The sequence below is a fragment of the Elephantulus edwardii genome, unplaced genomic scaffold (genome assembly GCF_000299155.1).
Source record: "Elephantulus edwardii isolate Elephantulus edwardi_28Jun2011 unplaced genomic scaffold, EleEdw1.0 scaffold00027, whole genome shotgun sequence".
NCBI lineage: Eukaryota > Metazoa > Chordata > Mammalia > Macroscelidea > Macroscelididae > Elephantulus > Elephantulus edwardii.
In genome coordinates, this window is record NW_006399777.1 from 12,221,472 (window position 1) to 12,240,621 (window position 19,150).

At 49.1% G+C, this 19,150-nt stretch overlaps 1 protein-coding gene across 4 annotated transcripts in view; it reads left to right on the forward strand.

Moving 5' to 3' along the window:
• The window catches only part of RARB (retinoic acid receptor, beta), a 571,381-nt gene that overhangs the window by 525,052 nt on the left and 27,179 nt on the right, over positions 1-19,150 (forward strand). For all 4 annotated transcript variants that reach the window (XM_006883350.1, XM_006883348.1, XM_006883351.1 and 1 more), the window contains one exon: positions 13,322-13,482. In XM_006883350.1, the coding sequence (XP_006883412.1) occupies positions 13,322-13,482 (161 nt within the window). The remainder of the gene's footprint in view (positions 1-13,321; positions 13,483-19,150) is intronic.

The window sequence follows — 19,150 nt, forward strand, 5'->3', positions numbered from 1 at the left end:
TCTGCATACAGGTTGAAAAGGTATGGAGATAGGACGCATCCCTGGTGTACAACCTTCCCAATTTTGAATTAGTCTTTCAAAATTGAGTCTTTAAACTGCAAATCTCTTGCCCGGCATGGATGGCCACTTTGCAGGCCAGTCCCTGTGTGAAAGCTGAATTAACAGATGTCCTCGTGCTGGTACAGACAGAAATGGAGAAAAACATTTGAAATTATAAAACAAAGGAGTCGCTGTCCACTCTACAACGGGTAAAGGTCTTCGTGTCCAACAGCCACCAGTGATAGAGTCATGTGGGTGAAATGGCTTTGAGTGTTGTTAGTGTAACGGACCGCTTGGCAAGAGAGAAAGCAGCATTTGGCCCCATATGTGCTAGGGCTGTGAAGGACTTACAGACATTGAGTTATTCTTGTTGTTCTTGTTGCTGTTGTTACATGCCATTGAGTTGAAACAACTCCTAGTTAGCCTGTTGTTGTTGATGTTGTTGTTGTTAAGTGCTGTTGAGTTGAAACAACTCCTAGTTAACCTGTTGTTGTTGTTGTTGTGTACCATTGAGTCAGAACCAACCCCATAGCTGAACCTCCAATGGGTTTCCAGAGGCTGTTAATCACACCGGCAAAGACTGCCCATCCTTCTCCCATAGAGCAGCTGGTGGATTCCAACTGCCTACCTTCAGGATTGCAGCACAGCTTCTTACCACTTGGCCACCAGAGCTCCCTCAGAGTTAACACAGTAGGAAATTTTAAAAGGAAGGGAGGGAGGGAGGGAGGGAGGAAGGAAGGAAGGAAGGAAAAACCAAGCTTATTCGGAACAGAGGAGACCCATGTGTTACACAGGAGGACTGAGTTGAATACGGTTTTCTTTGTACAGAATTAGGTCTCCATGCATTTCTTCTGCATGTCACTTGTAAAACCAGATCCACTCCTTTGCTCCAGTCCATTTGACACACATGGGGACCCTTTGTCAAGGACTCAGAATTCTCAATCTAAAGATTTGTTCTCATGCCTCAGATATTGTACAGGCTTTCAAATGACCCCCTCGCCCCAGCCTGGGTCTCAAGGACATCCGTCACACCACAGACTTGTACACACCATCACGCTGCTTCCCCAGTCCATCCACGTGCCCTGCTTCTGAGGACGCAATTCAGTGTGCCATTTCAAAGTCCAGAATGGAGGGCCAAGCAACCCGCGTGTTTGCTGCATTCACTGGGCACTCATGGTGCCCTGTTCCCCCCCCCCCCAAAAAAAAGGATATACGGCTCACTGATGGCAGAGCAGCCTTGGCTAGAGCCTCTTCACCAACGCCCTGCCTTCATGTCTCTTGCACCTGTTTGTTTAAATATACAGTTAACATTTATGGAGCAGCCTCCATGCCAGGAAAGACACAAAACCCCTCCCAGCGAAGAAAATCTGATCTTGAGGGTGTGTTCACACACCACGGTCTTGCCCACCTTTACAACAGGACCTGCATTTTTAGATAATTAAGAAAAACCAGTTGCCTTCAACTTGACCCCAACTCAAGGATGATGGGAGAAGCATTGATGCCTTGGAGTTGTGGTGTTGGAGAAGGGCACTGAATGTCCCACGGACTGCCCAGAGAACAAGCAGAGATGTCTTGGAGAAGATATAGCCAGGATGCTTCTTAGAGGGCAGCATGGGGAAACTTCGTCTCACCACCTTGGGCATGTTGTTAGAAGAGGTCTCTCCTTGAAATGGGACATCGTGCCTGGAAAGGTGGAGAGTCAACAGGGCAGATGAAGACCTTCAACGCGTGACCATAAGGATGGACGCAAGTATAGCAGAGATGATGAGGAAGCCATCGAATAGGGCAGGCTTCAGATCCGTTGTTCACAGGGTCTCCACAAGTCATAGTTGACTCGACAGGACTAAACAACAACACAGGAACTGGGCCCCATAGGGTTTTCAATGGCCAGGATTTTTTTTTTGAGATTCTGTGAGGGGACTTGAACCTACCAACCTTTTCATTCTCTGCCAAGTATGTTGTCTATTTATAGCCCCCACAGACTTCCAACGCTTGAGAACCATCCCTTCAAATCCATAAACTGTACAAAAGTAAGGATTTGAAGGGATGGTTCACAAGCACTGGGAGTCAGTGGGGGCTATAAGTAGACATATGACCCAGCTATTTGGAATATACCCTGAGAATATGACAACTGAGGCACAAACTGACATTTGTACACCAGTGTTCAGTTTGTTCAAATTTGTATTTGAATTTTGTAAATAAACTAGTAGAAAAGTTAAATAAAAGCAGTGACATCAAAACAACAACAAAAAAATTATACAAAAGTAGGACCCTCAGGTGGTGTCATCTGTAGGGAGTTGAACTGGTAACCCAAAGGCTGCCCATCTCCACTTCTAACCCACCAGCAGCTCCGAGCTAAAGATGTGCCATCTGCACCCATGCAATTTACAGCCTCTGAAAACCACTCTGGTGGCCCAGTGCTAAGAGGCTGCACTGCAATCCCATAGGCACACAGTTCAAATCCACCAGCTGTTCTGCAGAAGAAAGGCGGACAGTCTTCTCCCATGGGATTTATTGCCTTTAAAAATTTGCTGGAGCATCAATTATGGGTCAGTTCTGACTCAACAGCCCACGACAACAACAAAATCCTAGTGGAGTGTTGTTAAGAATCAGAACCAATTGAATAGTAGTTGAGTTTTGAGTATTAGGAATATATACATACTTACCATCAAATTCATTAATTGTTTAGCTATGGTTCTCAAAAAAAATATTTAAGATTAAGCTGTATTTCTGTGACGTCCTTTTAAATATATCGATATAGTCTTTGCAAGCCCTCCCACTTCACAGCCAGCAGATAGCTCTACTGTGATCCATGATTCCCATAGTTAACAGGGACTTGAAGAGGCAAAAGAGATGGATCCCAGACTTTCATTTTCAATCAAGAATGAATGCACCATTATGCTTTCTTTGCTAAACTCAATACAGAGAACTTCGTGGGCAAATCACTTTAAAAAAAAAGGGGGGGGGCTCTGGTGGCCTAGTGGCAAGAAGCTGTACTGCAATCCCAAAGGCACACGGTTTGAATCCACCAGATGCTCTGCTGGAGAAGGGGGGGCAATTTCCTCCTGTACCAGTCAGATCTGATTTGACAGTACATGCACAAAAAATTTGAAAAAAAAATAGATGGAGGAATTTTTAAAAAAATAATAAAAGGAGGAATTTTTGGTTAAGCGCCATTCCCATCGCCTTCTGCGTCCCGGCTGGATCCACAGCTTTTGAGTGTCTCCTGCGTTGAATTTTTATCATGTGCATGGGAATCCAGATTCCAGATACATGCACAAGTGCACACATTAAAATGAACATGACTTCATTTATTTCCGTGATTAGACATTTAAATAAAAGTGCTTGGGTGTCTGTTTTCATATTCATAGGTCGGGATCTGTACATCAGGGGTATTTGTATAAGTGACACTTTTATTACATTCATTTCATTTGCAATATGATAGTGGCTCATAAATACGTTCCTTTTATGCCACCAAATCTGATTTGTAGCACTTAGCCCCTCACAAGGAGAATGTGCGATATTTATGGAGCACCTTTCGTCCAAGGAGTGCTTTGCAAAGGCCGGGCCGGGCCCTCCCCGGTGTGTAAATCACACGGGTGACCCTTTGGCTGCTTCGCCGGCTTCATCAACCTCCCGGCCACGGTGCAAGGGTGGAGAGTGGCCTCAGGGAACCGCGACACCTCTCTGCTCTGGGAGAAGAGGGCTTGTGTGAGCTCTGTGTCACCGTCCTGACAGCTGACGGACTCATTCATGCACTGATCATCTTGTCGCTCCCAAAGCCATTCTCCCCACTGGACCAGCCACTGCATTCAGCCCTGGGGACACAGGGACCGGCAGCAGTCAGCCCTGGGGACACAGGGACCGGCAGCAGTAAGCCCTGGGGACACAGGGACAGGCAGTAGTAAGCCCTGGGGACACAGGGACCGGCAGCAGTAAGTCCTGGGAACACAGGGACAGACAGCAGTCAGCTCTGGGGACACAGGGACCGGCAGCAGTCAGCCCTGGGGACCCAGGGACAGGCAGCAGTCAGCCCTGGGGACACAGGGACAGGCAGCAGTCAGCCCTGGGGACACAGGGACAGGTAAAATATGGCCTGTGACAGCAAGATAACAGTATACTTGTTGAAAGGGCCCAAGTGGAACAGGGAGTGTCCCCACCATGATAGGGGCACTGATGAAGATGTGACAGGTGGCCCTGTCCTGTCCACCTGCCTTGTCCCAGGGCTGGACTGTGCCTTGTCAAAGAGCATCTTGTCAGAATCCCAAGTCCATGACATGTAGACCAGCCTGTTGGGAGTCTGAAGTACAAGAAGAGATTGGCCATCAAATGTCATGATCAGTCTTTGGGGCTGATTCACAATTATGTCCTTTCTCTGGCCACTGTCCCTGCCCCTTTGCTTACCTCATTCACCCTGTTCCCCAAACTGAGACTCCCCATGCTGGACCCATGACCCCTCCATGCTCCTCTACCCATCAGTGCATGCACACAGAGCTCCTATGTCCTTCACGATGTCACTGCACTGGGAAGTCAGGTGTATGCTAAAGTTGCAACAGAGCACTGGTCAGGAGGCCCCGTTCCCCACCCCACATCACTCTAGGATGCCTTCATCAGATTCCACACCTGCCCGTCCCTCAGTTTTCTCATCTGAGAAACAGGTACAATGAGAGCCCTGCCACAGAAGTTTGTCAGAAGCATTGTTCTGTAGTGTCGTTGGATGCTGTCAAGTCGGAACCGACTCGGAGCTGACCCTCCAGCGGGTTTTCAGAGGCAGTACGTTCCATGGGAGAAGACTGCCCATCTTTCTCCCACAGAGCAGCTGGTGGATTTGAACTGTGTGTGTTTGGGTTGGCAGCTCAGTTCCTTCTCACTAAGCCACCAAAGTGTGACTGTTACAAGCATTAAACGACCTAAGAAAGAAGGCTTAGGCAGCACCTGGAGGACGCTGATAGGATAGGTGCCGTCAGGTTCCTCGACACACTGCCTGATCTCGTGCCTCCCTCAGACTCTGTGCTCAAGTCCGCTGTTGCAGAAGAACAGATACATCTTGGGCGGGAAAGTGCAGCCAGAGTGCTCCTTGGAGGCGAAGGTGGCAAAGCTTGATCTCACGTCCTTTGGATTTGGTGCTGGGATTGGCGATTCCTTGGAGGGGGGCGTTATCCTTGGAACGGTGGAGGGTCAGTGAAAGAGAGGAAGGTCCTCCACCAGACGGAGTGGCTGCAGCCGTGGGCTTGAGCGTGGCAGAAATTGTGATGTTGACACAGGACGGGGCAAGGATCAGATTGTAGGTCCCCTACACGCGACAAACTAACCTGTCATTCACCCGCTGGACTAGCCCCTCCCTGTGCAGCACAGCATCTGTGAGGTCCTGGGGAGGCTCCCCTGTGTGCACTCTCTCTGAGAAATGAGGGGACCAGATTCCACTGGCGTCGGTTACAGTGGGTCACCCAAGGAGCCCATGCTTGTCCCCAGGCTCACTCCCCTCACAGCCCCCAGCGGCCGTCTGGACCATCATGGTCGTATAGGAGAGAGCGAGTCCCTGCCCCACCCCAGCCTCTCCTGTACCACGGCCCTTAGCAGCGGCTGACCAGGACTCCTCAGAGGGGCCGAGAGCCCCCACGCCTGCGTGGCTGTGTGTGTGCTCTTCCCCCTCCCCCTTGGTCCTGGAGGTTCCTGGCATCCATCCGCTCGCCTGGCCCAAGCACCAGGCCTGCATCCCAGGAGCAGTTGAAGATCAGGGAGTTGAAGATCAGGGAAGCTGCAGAGGCCGCTTGTTTAGAACATTCGTCTGTCAGCATCAGGGTCTTGGTGTTACTGGAACATTAGCTCCAGAAGACTGACTGTGTCCTGCATTTCAGGTAGTGTCTCCAGAGTCCCAGGGGTCCTGGAGGCTCTGAGGGCGTGGAGGTGGGCTTTGCTCTGGGAGGGGAAATCCTGGACAGAGCACAGGCATCTCCTGGCCACCAGTCGGGGCTGTGCTGCCGATCTGGACCTGGGGCACAGGAGGCGGCTCACAGTTCCTCAGGGTCAGGTGTTCCCATGGTGACAGCATGAGGGGCCCCCAGGATCTGTTAGAGTTTCATGCTCTTGTACTTGGATGGGGGTACTGTGAGGCTGAGCTCATTGACTGATGGTACTTTATAAGACCAGCGCCCAACCCAGCAGGGGTCCCTGTCCCGGCTCACCTGTAGGCACCTCCTCCACTCACCTGGCCCAGAATCCCTCTGTTTGGATCACACTCTCTTCTTGGTGACTGCAGAGAGTCCTTTCCGAGTTGTGGTGTCCTCATGGTAAGATGCAAAATCTTGCTAAAGATTATCAAACAGAGTTCTCTCGTCGACAGAGAACCCTCAGAAAGATAATGTTGCAATCCCAAAGGCACGTGGTTCAAATTCACCAGCTGCTCTTCCGGAGAAGGGTGGGCCTTCTCCTCCTGTGCAATTTACAGCCTCTGACAACCTACTGGAGGGTCAGCTGTGAGTCAGTTCCAACTCGATGGCACATAACAACACGTGTTTGTTAAAACAAAGGAGATTAAATTAATTGTTATATGATCAGAGAGTCCTCCCCCCCACTTCTTCCTCCTTTCCTGTCTTCCCTAAACCTTCCCTTCCAGACAGACCTCCGAGTCCTGGGCCTTGGTGGGAGGAGGGGGCTGGGGGAGAGTTGGGCCAGTCTAGCTGAACTCCTGTGAGTGCAGACTCAGATTGTCCAGACCTACCTCTGGCTGGGATCATAGGAGAGAGAGGGAGACGGGGAGAGAAAGAGAAAGAGAAGCAGGGAGAGAGAGGGGGACAGAAAGAGAAAGAGAAGCAGGGAGGGAGGAAGAGAGAAAGGAAGGGAGAGAGGGAGAGAAAGAGTGTGTGTTTGCACGGTGCACGTGATCCTTCTTTTCTGCTTTGTTCCTATTTCCCACCAAAATCCTGATTGTACTCCTTTCAGACAGGATGACCTTGGACTCGACATTCCTCGCGTATAGAAGGAGGGTTGTCACCTGTGTGAACTTGCTGAGCCAGAATTCTCACATTGCCTGAAGCTCTTGCTAAACCCATTGCCATCCAGTCAATTCTGACCCATAGGTTTCGAAAGCTAGAAGTCTTTATGGAAGGAGACTGCCCATCTTTCTCACAAGCCGCACGTTCTGTATTTGAACCACCTCCCTTTGGATATCAGCCTGACACGCAGCATACTGCACCGCTGGGCTCCTTGACCTTTGCCAAGCAATCGATAAAGGTTCTCACTGTTGTAGTTGTGCTTCGAGTGCTCAGAGGCACCATCTCAGCTCCCAGTTCTCATCCGAGAAGTTCTTAGTGTTTAGTCCCTTGTGGCCTTTGTGAAGATAAATTATTTTTTTATTGTTGTTTTGAAAAGATATGATTTATGTACCCTAAGGCCCAGGAAGCATTAGAAGAAGATGGAAGGAGTACAGAGAGTCACTGTACCTAAATGAATTGGCTGGGGGCTCTGATGGCCTAATGGCAAAAAGCTGCACTGCAATCCCAGAGGTGGAAGGTACAAATCCACCACCAGATGCTCTGCTGGAGAAGGAGAGGCAATCTCTTCCTGTACCAGTTAGATCCACTGTGTTGGTACACACAAAAAATAATAAAATAAAAACTAAAAAAAACAAAAAAAGAAGAAGAATTGGCTGACACCGAAGAATTTTGTGAAACAACATAGGATCAAGAGGCAATGGTAAATTCAAACTGCTCTGAAGGACTTGGCAAAAAACAAGACCCCAGGAATTGATGGAATACCAGTTGACATATTTCAGCAAACAGATGCTGTCCTGGACATGCTCACCAGGCGGTGTCAAGAAATCTCACCAATGGACTGTGAGAAATCCATATTTATTCACATTCCCCAAAACAGACGACCCGAGAGTGTGGAAATTATCGAGGGAGATCACTAGTATCGCTGCCAAGCAAAATCTTACTAAAGATTATCTCAAAATGAGCTCTCTTGTCAACAGAGAACTATCAGAAATGTAAGTTGGGTTTAGAAAAGGCCATGGGACTAAGGACATCACTGCCAATATCAGGTGGATCTCGGCTGAAAGCTGAGAGTGTCAGAAGACTATCTATCAGTTGACTATGCAAAATCATTTGACTGTGTGCATCACAGCAAACTGTGACTAAACGTGAGGAGATTGGGAATCCCAGAACACTTGATTGTGGTCATGCAAAACTTATCCTTGGACCAGGAAGCAGGCGTTAGAACAGAGCAAAGAAACATGGCATGGTTCAAAATCAGGAAAGGAGTGCATCAGGGCTGTGTCCTGTCTCCACTTTTCAATCTGTATGTAGAAGGGATCGTTCAGGATGCTGGACTTTATGAGAGGAATGTGGCATCAGGGTTGGAGGAAGACTTAACAACCTGCATTATGCAGATGACACAACCTCGACTGCTGAACCTGAGGAGGACCTGAAGCATTTGCTGCAGAAGGTCAAGGTCTATAGTCTTCAATAGAATTGAAACTCAACATCAAGAAGATAAAGATTCTAATCACTGGGCCATCTGGTAGCACAATGATAGATGGTGAAGAGATTGAGATTGTTAACCATTTCAGCTTGTTTGGCTCCACAATCACTCCTCTTGGGAACAGCAATCAGGAAATCAAAAGGTGAATTACATTAGGGAAATCTGCTGTCAGGAACCTCTCCAAAGTGCTAAAGAGCAAGAATGTCAGACTAGAGACTAAGGTGCACCTGATTCAGACCATGGTTTTCCCAATTAATTGCAATGCATTGGCGTTCTGGACTAAGAGTGACTGAGGGTGACAGAAGAAGAATCAATGCCTTTGAGTTGTGTTGTTGGAGAAGAGTACTGAACATACTATGGACTGCCAGGAGAACAAACAGGTGAAGCCAGGCTACTCCTTGGAGGCTAGGATTTTGAAGCTTCATCCCACATGCTTTGGGCACGTGGCCAGGAGGACCAGTCCTTGGAGGAGGACATCAAACTGGAAGGGTAGAGGGGCAGTGCAGGAGAGGAAGACCTCAGATGAGATGTATTGATGCAGTAACTGGGGCAATGGAGGTAGACGTGTTGGAGACAGTGAGATTGGCTCAGGATAGTGCAGAGTTCAGAGGTATTGTTGTCCATAGGGTCGCTCTGAATTGCAGGCAATTCGATGACACATAACAACAAGTCTTACGATTTTAAAGTGGTTTTCAGTGTGGTTACAACTATGAGCAAACTTGTTCGTCCTAGAGAGGGTGAAATCAGGCTGCTCCTTGGAGGCAAAGATTCTGAAGCTCTGTCTGACATACTTTGGGCATGTTTCAAGGTGGGAACAGTCCTTGGAGAGGGACATTATGCTTGGGAGGGTAGAGGGACAGTGCAGGAGGGGAAGACCTTCAAGGAAATGGATTAATTAAGTGACTGGGGTAACGGGTAGGTGTGTCAGAGATGGTGAGGTTGGCTCAGGATAGAGCAGGCTTCAGAGCTGCTTGTACATAAGGTCACTATGAGTCACAGGTGACTCGACAGCACATAACAACAGCAACTGCTACTACTATTACTAACTATGAATGTTGACATAGTAGTTAAGCGCTGAAATCCTAGCTGCAAAATTGGAAGTTTGAACCCACCAGCCACCATCCAGGAGAAAGATATGGTGTATCTTCTCCTCCAGAGGTTACCCCATGGGCAGTCTTTCTCTTCTGTCCTATTGGACCTTGAGTCCCGATAAACTCAACAGTAACAAGTTTGCTTGCTTTAAGTGGTTTAATATATTTAGAAGGTCACACAGTTGTCCCCCCTCTCTAATTTCAGAGCATTTTTATCACCCCAAGAAGAACCCATCCCACTAGCCCTCACTCCCTCTCCCTCTGAAACCATTAATTAATTCCCTGGCAACCATTAATCTACTTTCTGTTTCCATGGATTTGTGTAGTCTGGATATTTCATGTAAATGTGTCCGTGTATCACATAGTGGTTTTGACTGACTCTTCCCCTTAGCCTCGTATTTCAGAGTTCATCTGTATTATTGTACATATTACAGTACTTCATTCTTTATGGCCAAATAATATTCCACCATCGAGGTATACTGCATTTTTTTATTTTTCTAATCTCATTTGATGGAATTTGGGTTCTTCCCACTTTGAAGCTATTACGAATAATGCTGTCCTGAGCTTTTCTGCACACACGTTCTGTGGACATTTGTTTCTTTTCTCTTTGATATCACATGAGAGGTGAAATGGCTGGGTCATGCGGCCATTCTAATTTTTCAGTCTTGAAGAAATGCCAAAGTGTTTTCCTCAGACCATTTTGGAAGGATTGTTGTTTCAATTTGACTTTGGCATTAGCTGAAGAAAAGGTCCTTGGGAGAGTCAGGAAAGAAGGAGATTGGTCAGACACAGTGGGGAGTGAGTGATAGTCACATACCTGAAGCCTCACCTCGGGGATCCCTCTTCCTCACAGAGAACCGCTGGGCCAGCCCATCTTGAAGCCTTTTCTCCCAAGGGCTTCTCATCCCTCTTCACCATCTTTCTTTGTGGGCCATACTCTCTGTAATCCCTCTGCTTTGAAACACTGCATGATGCTGGGAAGGGTGGAGGGTCAGTGACCCTCAACCAGGTGGATTGACATGGTGACTGCTGCAATGGGCTCTGGTGTGTCAGGAAGTGTGAGGACGGCACAGGATAGGACAGGCTTCAGATCTTTTGTTCATACAGTCGCTGTGAATCTTACTAGACTTGACGTCTCCAATAGCATCAAGTCGAGTACGTCTCTCATAGCAATGTTATGAACCAAAGATCTGAACTCTGTTCTATGCTGCACCGTCCTCACAGGCCCTGACACACCAGAGCCCTTTGCAGCAGTCACCTTGTCAAGTGTGAGGACGTCGCAGGACAGGACAGCGTTCAGATCTGCTGTACATCGAGTGACTGTGGCTTGTACTCGGCTCGATGGCATCAAACAACACCCACCACCCTGTGTTCTGCTCCACAAATGAAGGCATTTGAGACAGAGTTTACCCAAAACTGTCTCTACCGTTTCATCTCTCTGGTAATCTAGAAACGTTCTGAGCCAAAGAAGGGTGTCATCACTGAGTCTTCAGGGAAAGAAAACATGTTCGCTTTGTTAGGGAGGGTCAGGTGACGAGTGAGGAAAGAATGTGTTCCTGAGTGAACACAGGGATGCTTCCGAGCCCCTCTGAGGCTCCGCGGCTTGATCTTTGAGATGCATTTAGAACTGCCCTCCTGGTAAATAATGCCAGGTTCTGAGTGCATCTGTCAGGGTATTCAGGAAGTTTTCTTTCTGTTCCCTGCGCTCTGTCCTCAGCAGGTGTGAACAGCTTATCCAGGTGCTGTGATGACATGTTTTTAATACCCTTTGCACACCCCTCTTGTCTCTCTCTGTTTCTCTCTCTCCTTCCACCTTCTGTCCTCTTTCTGTTTGTTGTCACTCTTCCCTCAGCTCCTGCCCCGAACAGAGCCTGAGATAGAGACTCAGAGAGCACTTCCCATCCACCCGGAGACCCAGGGAGCTCCCGCTGAGGCAGCCTGGGCCAAATCCTCTTAGCACAGATCATATTATGCCCTGGGTCATTTTGCAGCTCAGAGTCCCAGCTCCGAGTGGGACACACACAGGACACTGGGTCCCTGCAGGCTGTTGGCGTGGCATGGTTACACCTACCTGCTCCCCTCGGCTTCAGTTTCCTCCCCCAGGAGATGCGAGCCAGAGAGGAAAGCTTACAGTTACATTGGGGTTTGAAGTCATCTTGTGGGCTCAGCTTGCAGGACACTAGACCCTGGGCCTGGCACTGGGCCTGGGCCAGGCTGTGGGCTTGAGCTGGGCACATGGCAGGCCAAAGGGCACACACACTCACTGAGAGTGACTCGGGCGGACAGGACGTGAGGTCACATGACTGTAAATGATCTTCTGACTGACAGAACTGATCTTCCAGGCTGGAGGGTTGAAGGGTTTTCATGTTACAGCAAATTTTTTTTAAGTAACTTTACAAATAGCAACAGAACGCCAGAGTCGATACGCAGAATTTTTTTTTTACTCAGAATTTTTTAATGTGTTTTTTAATTAATTTTAATGAAAGTTTACAGAGACTGACGGTTTCCAGTCATTCATTGTGCACTTTTCTCCCTGCCCACCCCCTCCCTCTCAATTCACTCTTCTCCTTGAGAACTAGAAGAAAAACTCTTTCATTGTTGTGCAATCCCTCCCCCCAAGTCCACGCCACATGCAGCCTTCATTCTGGACTCCTGTCATGACAATAATACCCAATCATAGATCCCTTTTAAACAGTTTTCTCCCTCATCTGTTTCAATGCAGTATACATCATTCCTCCTCTCCTTCTCTGTCTTCCCTCAACCCTGATGTCAGTCCCGTTTTACAACAGTGACCCTATGCAATATTTGTCCTTTTGTGACTGAGATAGTTCACTCAGTATAATGTCCTCCAGGGTCATTCATTTTGAAATATTGCATGAGTTCCTTGTTTTTCATTGCAGCATAGTATTCCTTTGTGTGAATATACCACAGCTTCTCTATCCATTCATTTGTTAATGGACACTTGGGTTGTTTCCAGCTCTTTGCTATTGCATACAAAGCTGCAACAAATGAATGGATAGAGAAGCTGTGATATAGTCACATAATGGAATATTATGCTGCATTGAAAAACAAGGAACTCATATTATACGAAATGGGTGACCCTGAAGGACATATGCTGAGTGAAGTATCTCGGTCACAAAAGGACAAATATTGCATAGGGCCACTGTTGTAAAACGGGACTGACATCGAGGTTGAGGGAAGACAGAGAAGGAGGGGTGGAATGACGTATACTGCATTGAAACAGATGAGGGAGAGAACTGTTTATAAAAGGGATATGTGATTGGGTATTATTGTCATGACAGGAGTCTAGAATGAAGGCTGCACAGTGGAGTGGACTTGGGAGGGAGGGAGGGATTGCATAACAGTGAAAGTTTTTCTTTTTCTTTCAAAGAGAAGAGTGAATTGGGGGGAAGGGTGGATAGGGAGAAAAGTGCAACAATGAATGACTGGAAACCGTCAGTGTCTGTAAACTTTCATTAAAATTCATTTAAGAGGGAAAAAAAAGATTAAAAAGAAAAGAACCGGTTCTCTGTCCTGGCTGCTCGGGTGGCCGCATTCCTGTTCCTGGGCGGTGTTCCTGCACCCCTCATGCTCTCTTGGCCCAGGCAGGGGACAGTTCCTCCGGTGTGTCTGGGAGGCGGACCCTCCCAGTTCAGACAGTGTCGGCTTGGCCGTGCTGACCCCTGACCTGCCTGCTCTCTCGTTTCCAGCTGTCAGGAATGACAGGAACAAGAAGAAGAAGGAGCCTTCGAAGCAGGAAAGCCCGGAAAGCTACGAGATGACAGCGGAGCTGGACGACCTCACAGAGACCATCCGCAAAGCCCACCAGGAAACCTTCCCCTCGCTCTGCCAGCTGGGCAAATACACCACGGTAAGAGATGCCGCCCCCGGGGCAATACGGGGAGTGAGGACACACACACGCACACGCGTGCTCCACCCACCTCAGCACACACCAGCCCAGGGCACCTGAGACGTGGCCCACACACGTACATGTACACACACACACACACACACGTGTGCACTCCACCCAGCTCAGCACCCACCAGCCCAGGACACCTGAGTCGTGGCACGCACACACACACACACACACACACACACACAGACACACGTGCGCACTCCACCCACCTCAGCACCCACCAGCCCGGGGCACCTGAGACGTGGCGCACGCACACACACGTGCGTGCTCCACCCACCTCAGCACACACCAGCCCAGGGCACCTGAGACGTGGCCCACACACGTACATGTACACACACACACACACGTGCGCACTCCACCCAGCTCAGCACCCACCAGCCCAGGACACCTGAGTCGTGGCACGCACACACACACACACACACACAGACACACGTGCGCACTCCACCCACCTCAGCACCCACCAGCCCGGGGCACCTGAGACGTGGCCCCCTCCCATGCGTGGCGGCCTTCACAGTTAATCAAATAAGTACAGAGCTTACCTTTCGTGAAGTCACACCTTCACACAGTCACTTCAGAAACGCTCACTGGGCAGCTGCTATGCCCTAGCCCGTATGTGTGGTGTGAAAACTGAACGCATGCGCTTGCCTGCCACCCCCGAAGGTTGGCACTTTGGTCCCCACCCAAGGGTATCTCCCATGGAAAACCAGGTGACAGTGTGTTGTATAAAATGAGCCTCCAGACCCCCTGCTGGGTACAGCTGGAGTCTGGCACGCGCGGGGTTCCCTGCTGTGAGAGGAAGTGGACCCCCGTGGCTGCTGGTTCTGTGCAAGGAGCTGGCAGCATTGATGAGTAGGAGAGGGTCACTGTGCTGAGGAATGTGTGGTCCAGTGGAGGATTCCAGAAGGGTTATCAGGTGGCTTGGGCCGTGGTAGACACCTGTCCAGCACCCTAGAGGCGACTCAGAGAGAGTAAAGGATCAATAGTTTTAAAACGCTAATCTAATGGGGAGCTCTGGTGGCCTAGTGGCAAGAAGCTGCACTGCACGCAGTTCGAGGCCACCAGCTGCTCTGTGGAAAAAGGATAAGCAGTCTTTTCCCATGTGATTAACTGCCTCTGAAAACCCGCTGGAGGGTCAGCTAAGAGTCCGTTCCAACTCTACAGCACAACAATAATAATCTGGCATTAAGAGTCACAGAGATAGGGGAGCTCTGGTGGCCTAGTGGCAAGGAGCTGCAACTACAATCCCAGAGGCGAACGGTTCGAATCCACCAGATGCTCTGCCGGGGAAGGAGGGACAACCTCCTCCTGTACCAGTCAGATCTGATTTGACAGTACACGCACACAAAAATAATAAAATAAAATAAAAAAGAGTCACAGAGATTTCATTAAGGTTCCCCTGGGCAGGTGTCTGGTAATGGGAGCCTCAGTCTGTAAAAAGCCATTATAGGTGTGGCCCTGCCACCCCAGAAAGGGAAGTAGTCCCCCTTGTTTTCCAGCATTCTACTAGGAGTGATTTTAAGTGACGTTCAGGATAAAGAGAGACACTTGAGCCCACTGCTGCAGTCACGGTGTCAGACCTTCTCTTTGAGTCTTCCTCACCTTTGCTGACCCTTCATTTTTCCAAACTTGATGTCCAGCAAACAGCCTCTCCTAACAACAGGCCCAAAGTATGTGAGATGCAGCTTTATCATCCTTGCTTCCAAGGAGAATCCTGGTTACACTTTCTCCAAGGTAGACTTGTTTGTTCTTTTGTCAGTCCATGAGATGTAAGTCATTGCGAATCCTTTCTGTAATTGGGTGGTGGTGGTGGTGGTGGTGGTGGTTGTGGTTGTTGTGGTTGTGGATGAACGTGTTGGAACTGACCCACAGCTGACCCTCCAGCAGGTTTTCAGAGGCAGTAAATCGCATGGGAGGAAATGGCCCATCTTTCTCGCACCGAGCAACTAGTGGATTTGAACCATGTGCCTTTGGATTGGCAGCGTAACTCCTTATCACTAAAGCCAGCAGCTAAAAAAAGCAGCAACCATAAAACCTTCCCTGTGAGCACTGAGGGGAGCGATTTTTCTAAGAAAGTTTTTTTGAGCTAGGCAGTTACTTCTGCTGTGAGAAGCCTTTCTGCGAACTTCACCAATGTGGCACCCCTGTCAGATGCCTTGGGAATAAGTGGGCAGAGAGGAATGCAAAAGGCAGCCAGCAACCCACCTCCAGAGCTCAGAAAAAATAGCTTCTTTTCTTCCCTAATTAGCTGGATTTTCGTTGAGTCCAAGGATGGGTGTGACCCAGTGAGGCTCACCTGCACCCTTCAGAGGTCATCTGCGTAGGAAAGTTCCTACCAATTGACCCCCCTCCTCCAAAACCAGAGTGGGCCAGTTCGATGTGGCCGGGAGGAAAGCGAATATTTACAAATACCAATGAACCCTCCACACTAGAATCCAGGGCCCAGCAGAGGAAGCGTTCTGTGGGAGAATGTTTATTCTGTGTCCGAAGGATGCACTACACCAGCTCTGTCACTTTGTCACAAGGCCCTGAGACACACAGTTCTTGGCTGTGCTCCTGACGAATTACGTTGCAAGTGGATGCGGCATCTTATTGAAACTTCAGCATCTTTGTCTTTTATGACAACAGTTTTAACAGTAACCCACCAAGTCCCTGAGGGGTTAAATGATGAAGATTTCTCTTTCCTTGAACCCTGTTTGTAGTTTCTCACACAGAAGAAGTGCCCCAAATGGCCAGGTGTCCTCATCGGTGAGGACTATGTCGTCATTTTGTACAGCCACATTCTGGAAAACTCGGGGTGAGTGCAAAGTGGAGGTGTTTGCAGAAGGCTCAGGCTCAGGCTCAGCCTGGGCTGCCAGTCCCCAGCCGCATCTGTCCCCAGTCCCACTGTCCAGCCACGTTCAGCTCCGCGTCGCTCACAGGGCTACCTAACAGGGCTCACGCACAGGGCTCAGTGGGACATACACTCCCTTCCATCAGACCATGGATTCAAGCTATGGAGACGTTAGGAGCCTGTCACCAGCAGCTTTAGAAAAGGCTGGTGTCGGGATTTCATCCGCCAATTGTAGACTCACCGTTTTGTTTTCAAAAACGAGTCTTTAAGACCAGATAGCCGGAGACTCGGGAGAGTACATCAGTGCGGTTCACAGTCCCCACTCAGCCACCTTCACGTTTTCTAGCCCTTAAACCCTGACACCTTCAGCTTCAACGCCATTAAACACACATACCCACCCCCGCCCACATCCTCCAGGCCAGCTAACCCGACTGGGGGCGTGCTGTGTGCGGAATTAGGGTACAGAACAGTGTGTAACTGTCTCCCTTCCCAGTCTGTAGCTTTAGAGTGAAGTTTGGCTAGAAATCGAATGTTCTCCCACGTCTTGTGAATCTTCCGAAGCTTCTACTAAGTCACCTACATCCTCTTAACATTGTAACACAAAGTGTTCTCTTCTCACTGTGCGAAGGCTCGCGGGTGGCTGAGAGGGTAAGCAGTTGCCCTGCCAATGCAAAGGCAGGCAGTTCGAATCCACCAGCCCCTCTGAGGGGAAAGGGTGGGCCATCTCCTCCTGTGTCATTTATAGCTGCTTGAAAACCTGCTTAAAGGTCAGGTCTGAGTTAGCTGGTTCCAACTGTGACAATACAGAACGACAAAGTGACACCTGTGTGATGATAAGAGGTTGGAGAAGGGAAAGGCGTTCCTAGCAGAGGGTAAGGGCTTGAACATGGTCAGAAGTCCTGCAGTGACAGGGCGAGCTGGGAGGCGGGAGCTGAGTCTGAGGAGACAGGCTGAATGGTGTTGGCTTGCAAGGAGAGTTCTTTGCTAGCGTGAGGAACCTGACGCTTTAGCCAGAGACCCAGAGGCTCCTTCTAGGGAAAAGGAAAAAAATAAGCTCCTTCCTCAGCTCCTTGGTGCTGAGCAGGAAGATTTGGGCGCCTGTTCCAAGAAGACCCCCAGTTTTGAACGTTCCTCAAGAATGCAAGAAACTACCAATGGGCCCTCACAGCCACCCTGACTGCCCCCGAATTCTGGCTTCTCATGGACATCCTCTTAAACCCCCTCCATCCACACCTTTCACCCTTGCACTCAGCCTTGCACTTGACCAAGGTCCCGTGAGCTCTCAGCCTCCCAGAGAGCAAAGGGCTGCCATTGTCCAGAGAGGCCCCTTGGAGTTTATGAACCAGCCTGGTTCAGGGCACCCCTAAAACATAACCCCGGGAGATGCCTGCAATGTTGAGATGTTTCTAGCCAGACCCAGGGGGTTAGAAACACTCAGTGGGCTCTAGAAAGTCACTCGCCTCTCCCTTCCCCATGCCCATCGCTGACTTGGAAACCTCTGCAGCCAGGTCCTTAAGATAGTATCCAAATCGCAATCCTTCTGCGTAGTTTCAGGGCCGGGGCTGCAGCTGTCAGTTCTGGAAAGAATGCTGTGTGTGGGTTGGCTGCCTCTGGACTTTGTCCTTCCACTGGTGGGCACATGCCCTGCTGGATTCCTTCTAGAACCTGTGCTGTGGTCACACAAATGGACACGTGGTTGTGGACCTCACAGAGTCGCTGGCCTGGGGCACTGCCTTCGACATGGTGAAGGCGGCCTTTCTGCTGTTTCATGAGAGTGTCCAGAGATCTCCAGCCAGGAGGGGGCCCCCAGTGCCACAGGAGGCCTCAGGAAGGAGAAGGGGCACTGGAGCAAGGAGGTGGTGAGTCACCTCAACCTGCAGCCTTCTCTAGACAGATATGAAGTCTTCTATCACATAGCTCCTCTGGGCCTCAACTTCCTCATCTGCTAAATGGGATGTTAAAGCCTATCTCAAAGGGATGTTGGTGGTGGTGTTTGGGTGCCATCAATTTGGAGCCAACTCCTCACTGAGCCCCCAGCAGGTTTTCAGAAGCAGTAAATCACACGGGAGCAGACTGCCTATCTTTCTCCTGCAGAGCAGCTGGTGGATTCGAACCACATGCCTTTGGGTTGACAGCTCAATTCTTTACCACCAGGTCACCAGAGGCTGCTCCCTGGAGGCAAGGATTTGAAAGCTCCGTCTCACATACATTGGGCATGTTGCCAGGAGGGGCCAGTCCTTGGAGAAGGACATCATGTTTGGAAGGGTGGAGGGTCAGTGCAGGAGAGGAAGACCCTGGATGAGATGCTATTAGTCAGATAATTGTAAGAGTCAAAACCCCCACAGTATACATAAACTCAGCATCATATAAGTGAAATATTGTGTAAAGCAATCACAGTGTACATGCATGAGACACAATATATATGAATGATAAAAATATCAATGGGATAAAACCATTATTGTAAAATGAGTATGAGGATCGAAGGGGGTTGCGAGGGTGGGAGCAGAGGGCTGAGGGTGTGTGTTAGGATGTGTGGATTAATCATGGGCTTGTACAATTTGATGGGGGGAGAGAGGTGAGGGGAAACTGGAAAAATCTGGTCTGAAACACAGTGCATGCAAATTTTGTAAATAAACTAGTATAATACAAAATAAATAAAAAGAAAACAAAGCAAAAACTTTTTAAAAAATCCTAGAACTCTGATACAAAATGAATTCCATTTTGTTGTTGTTTGTTGTTATGTGCCGTCAAGTTGCCTGTGACTCATAGCGACCCTATGTACAACAGCCCTAA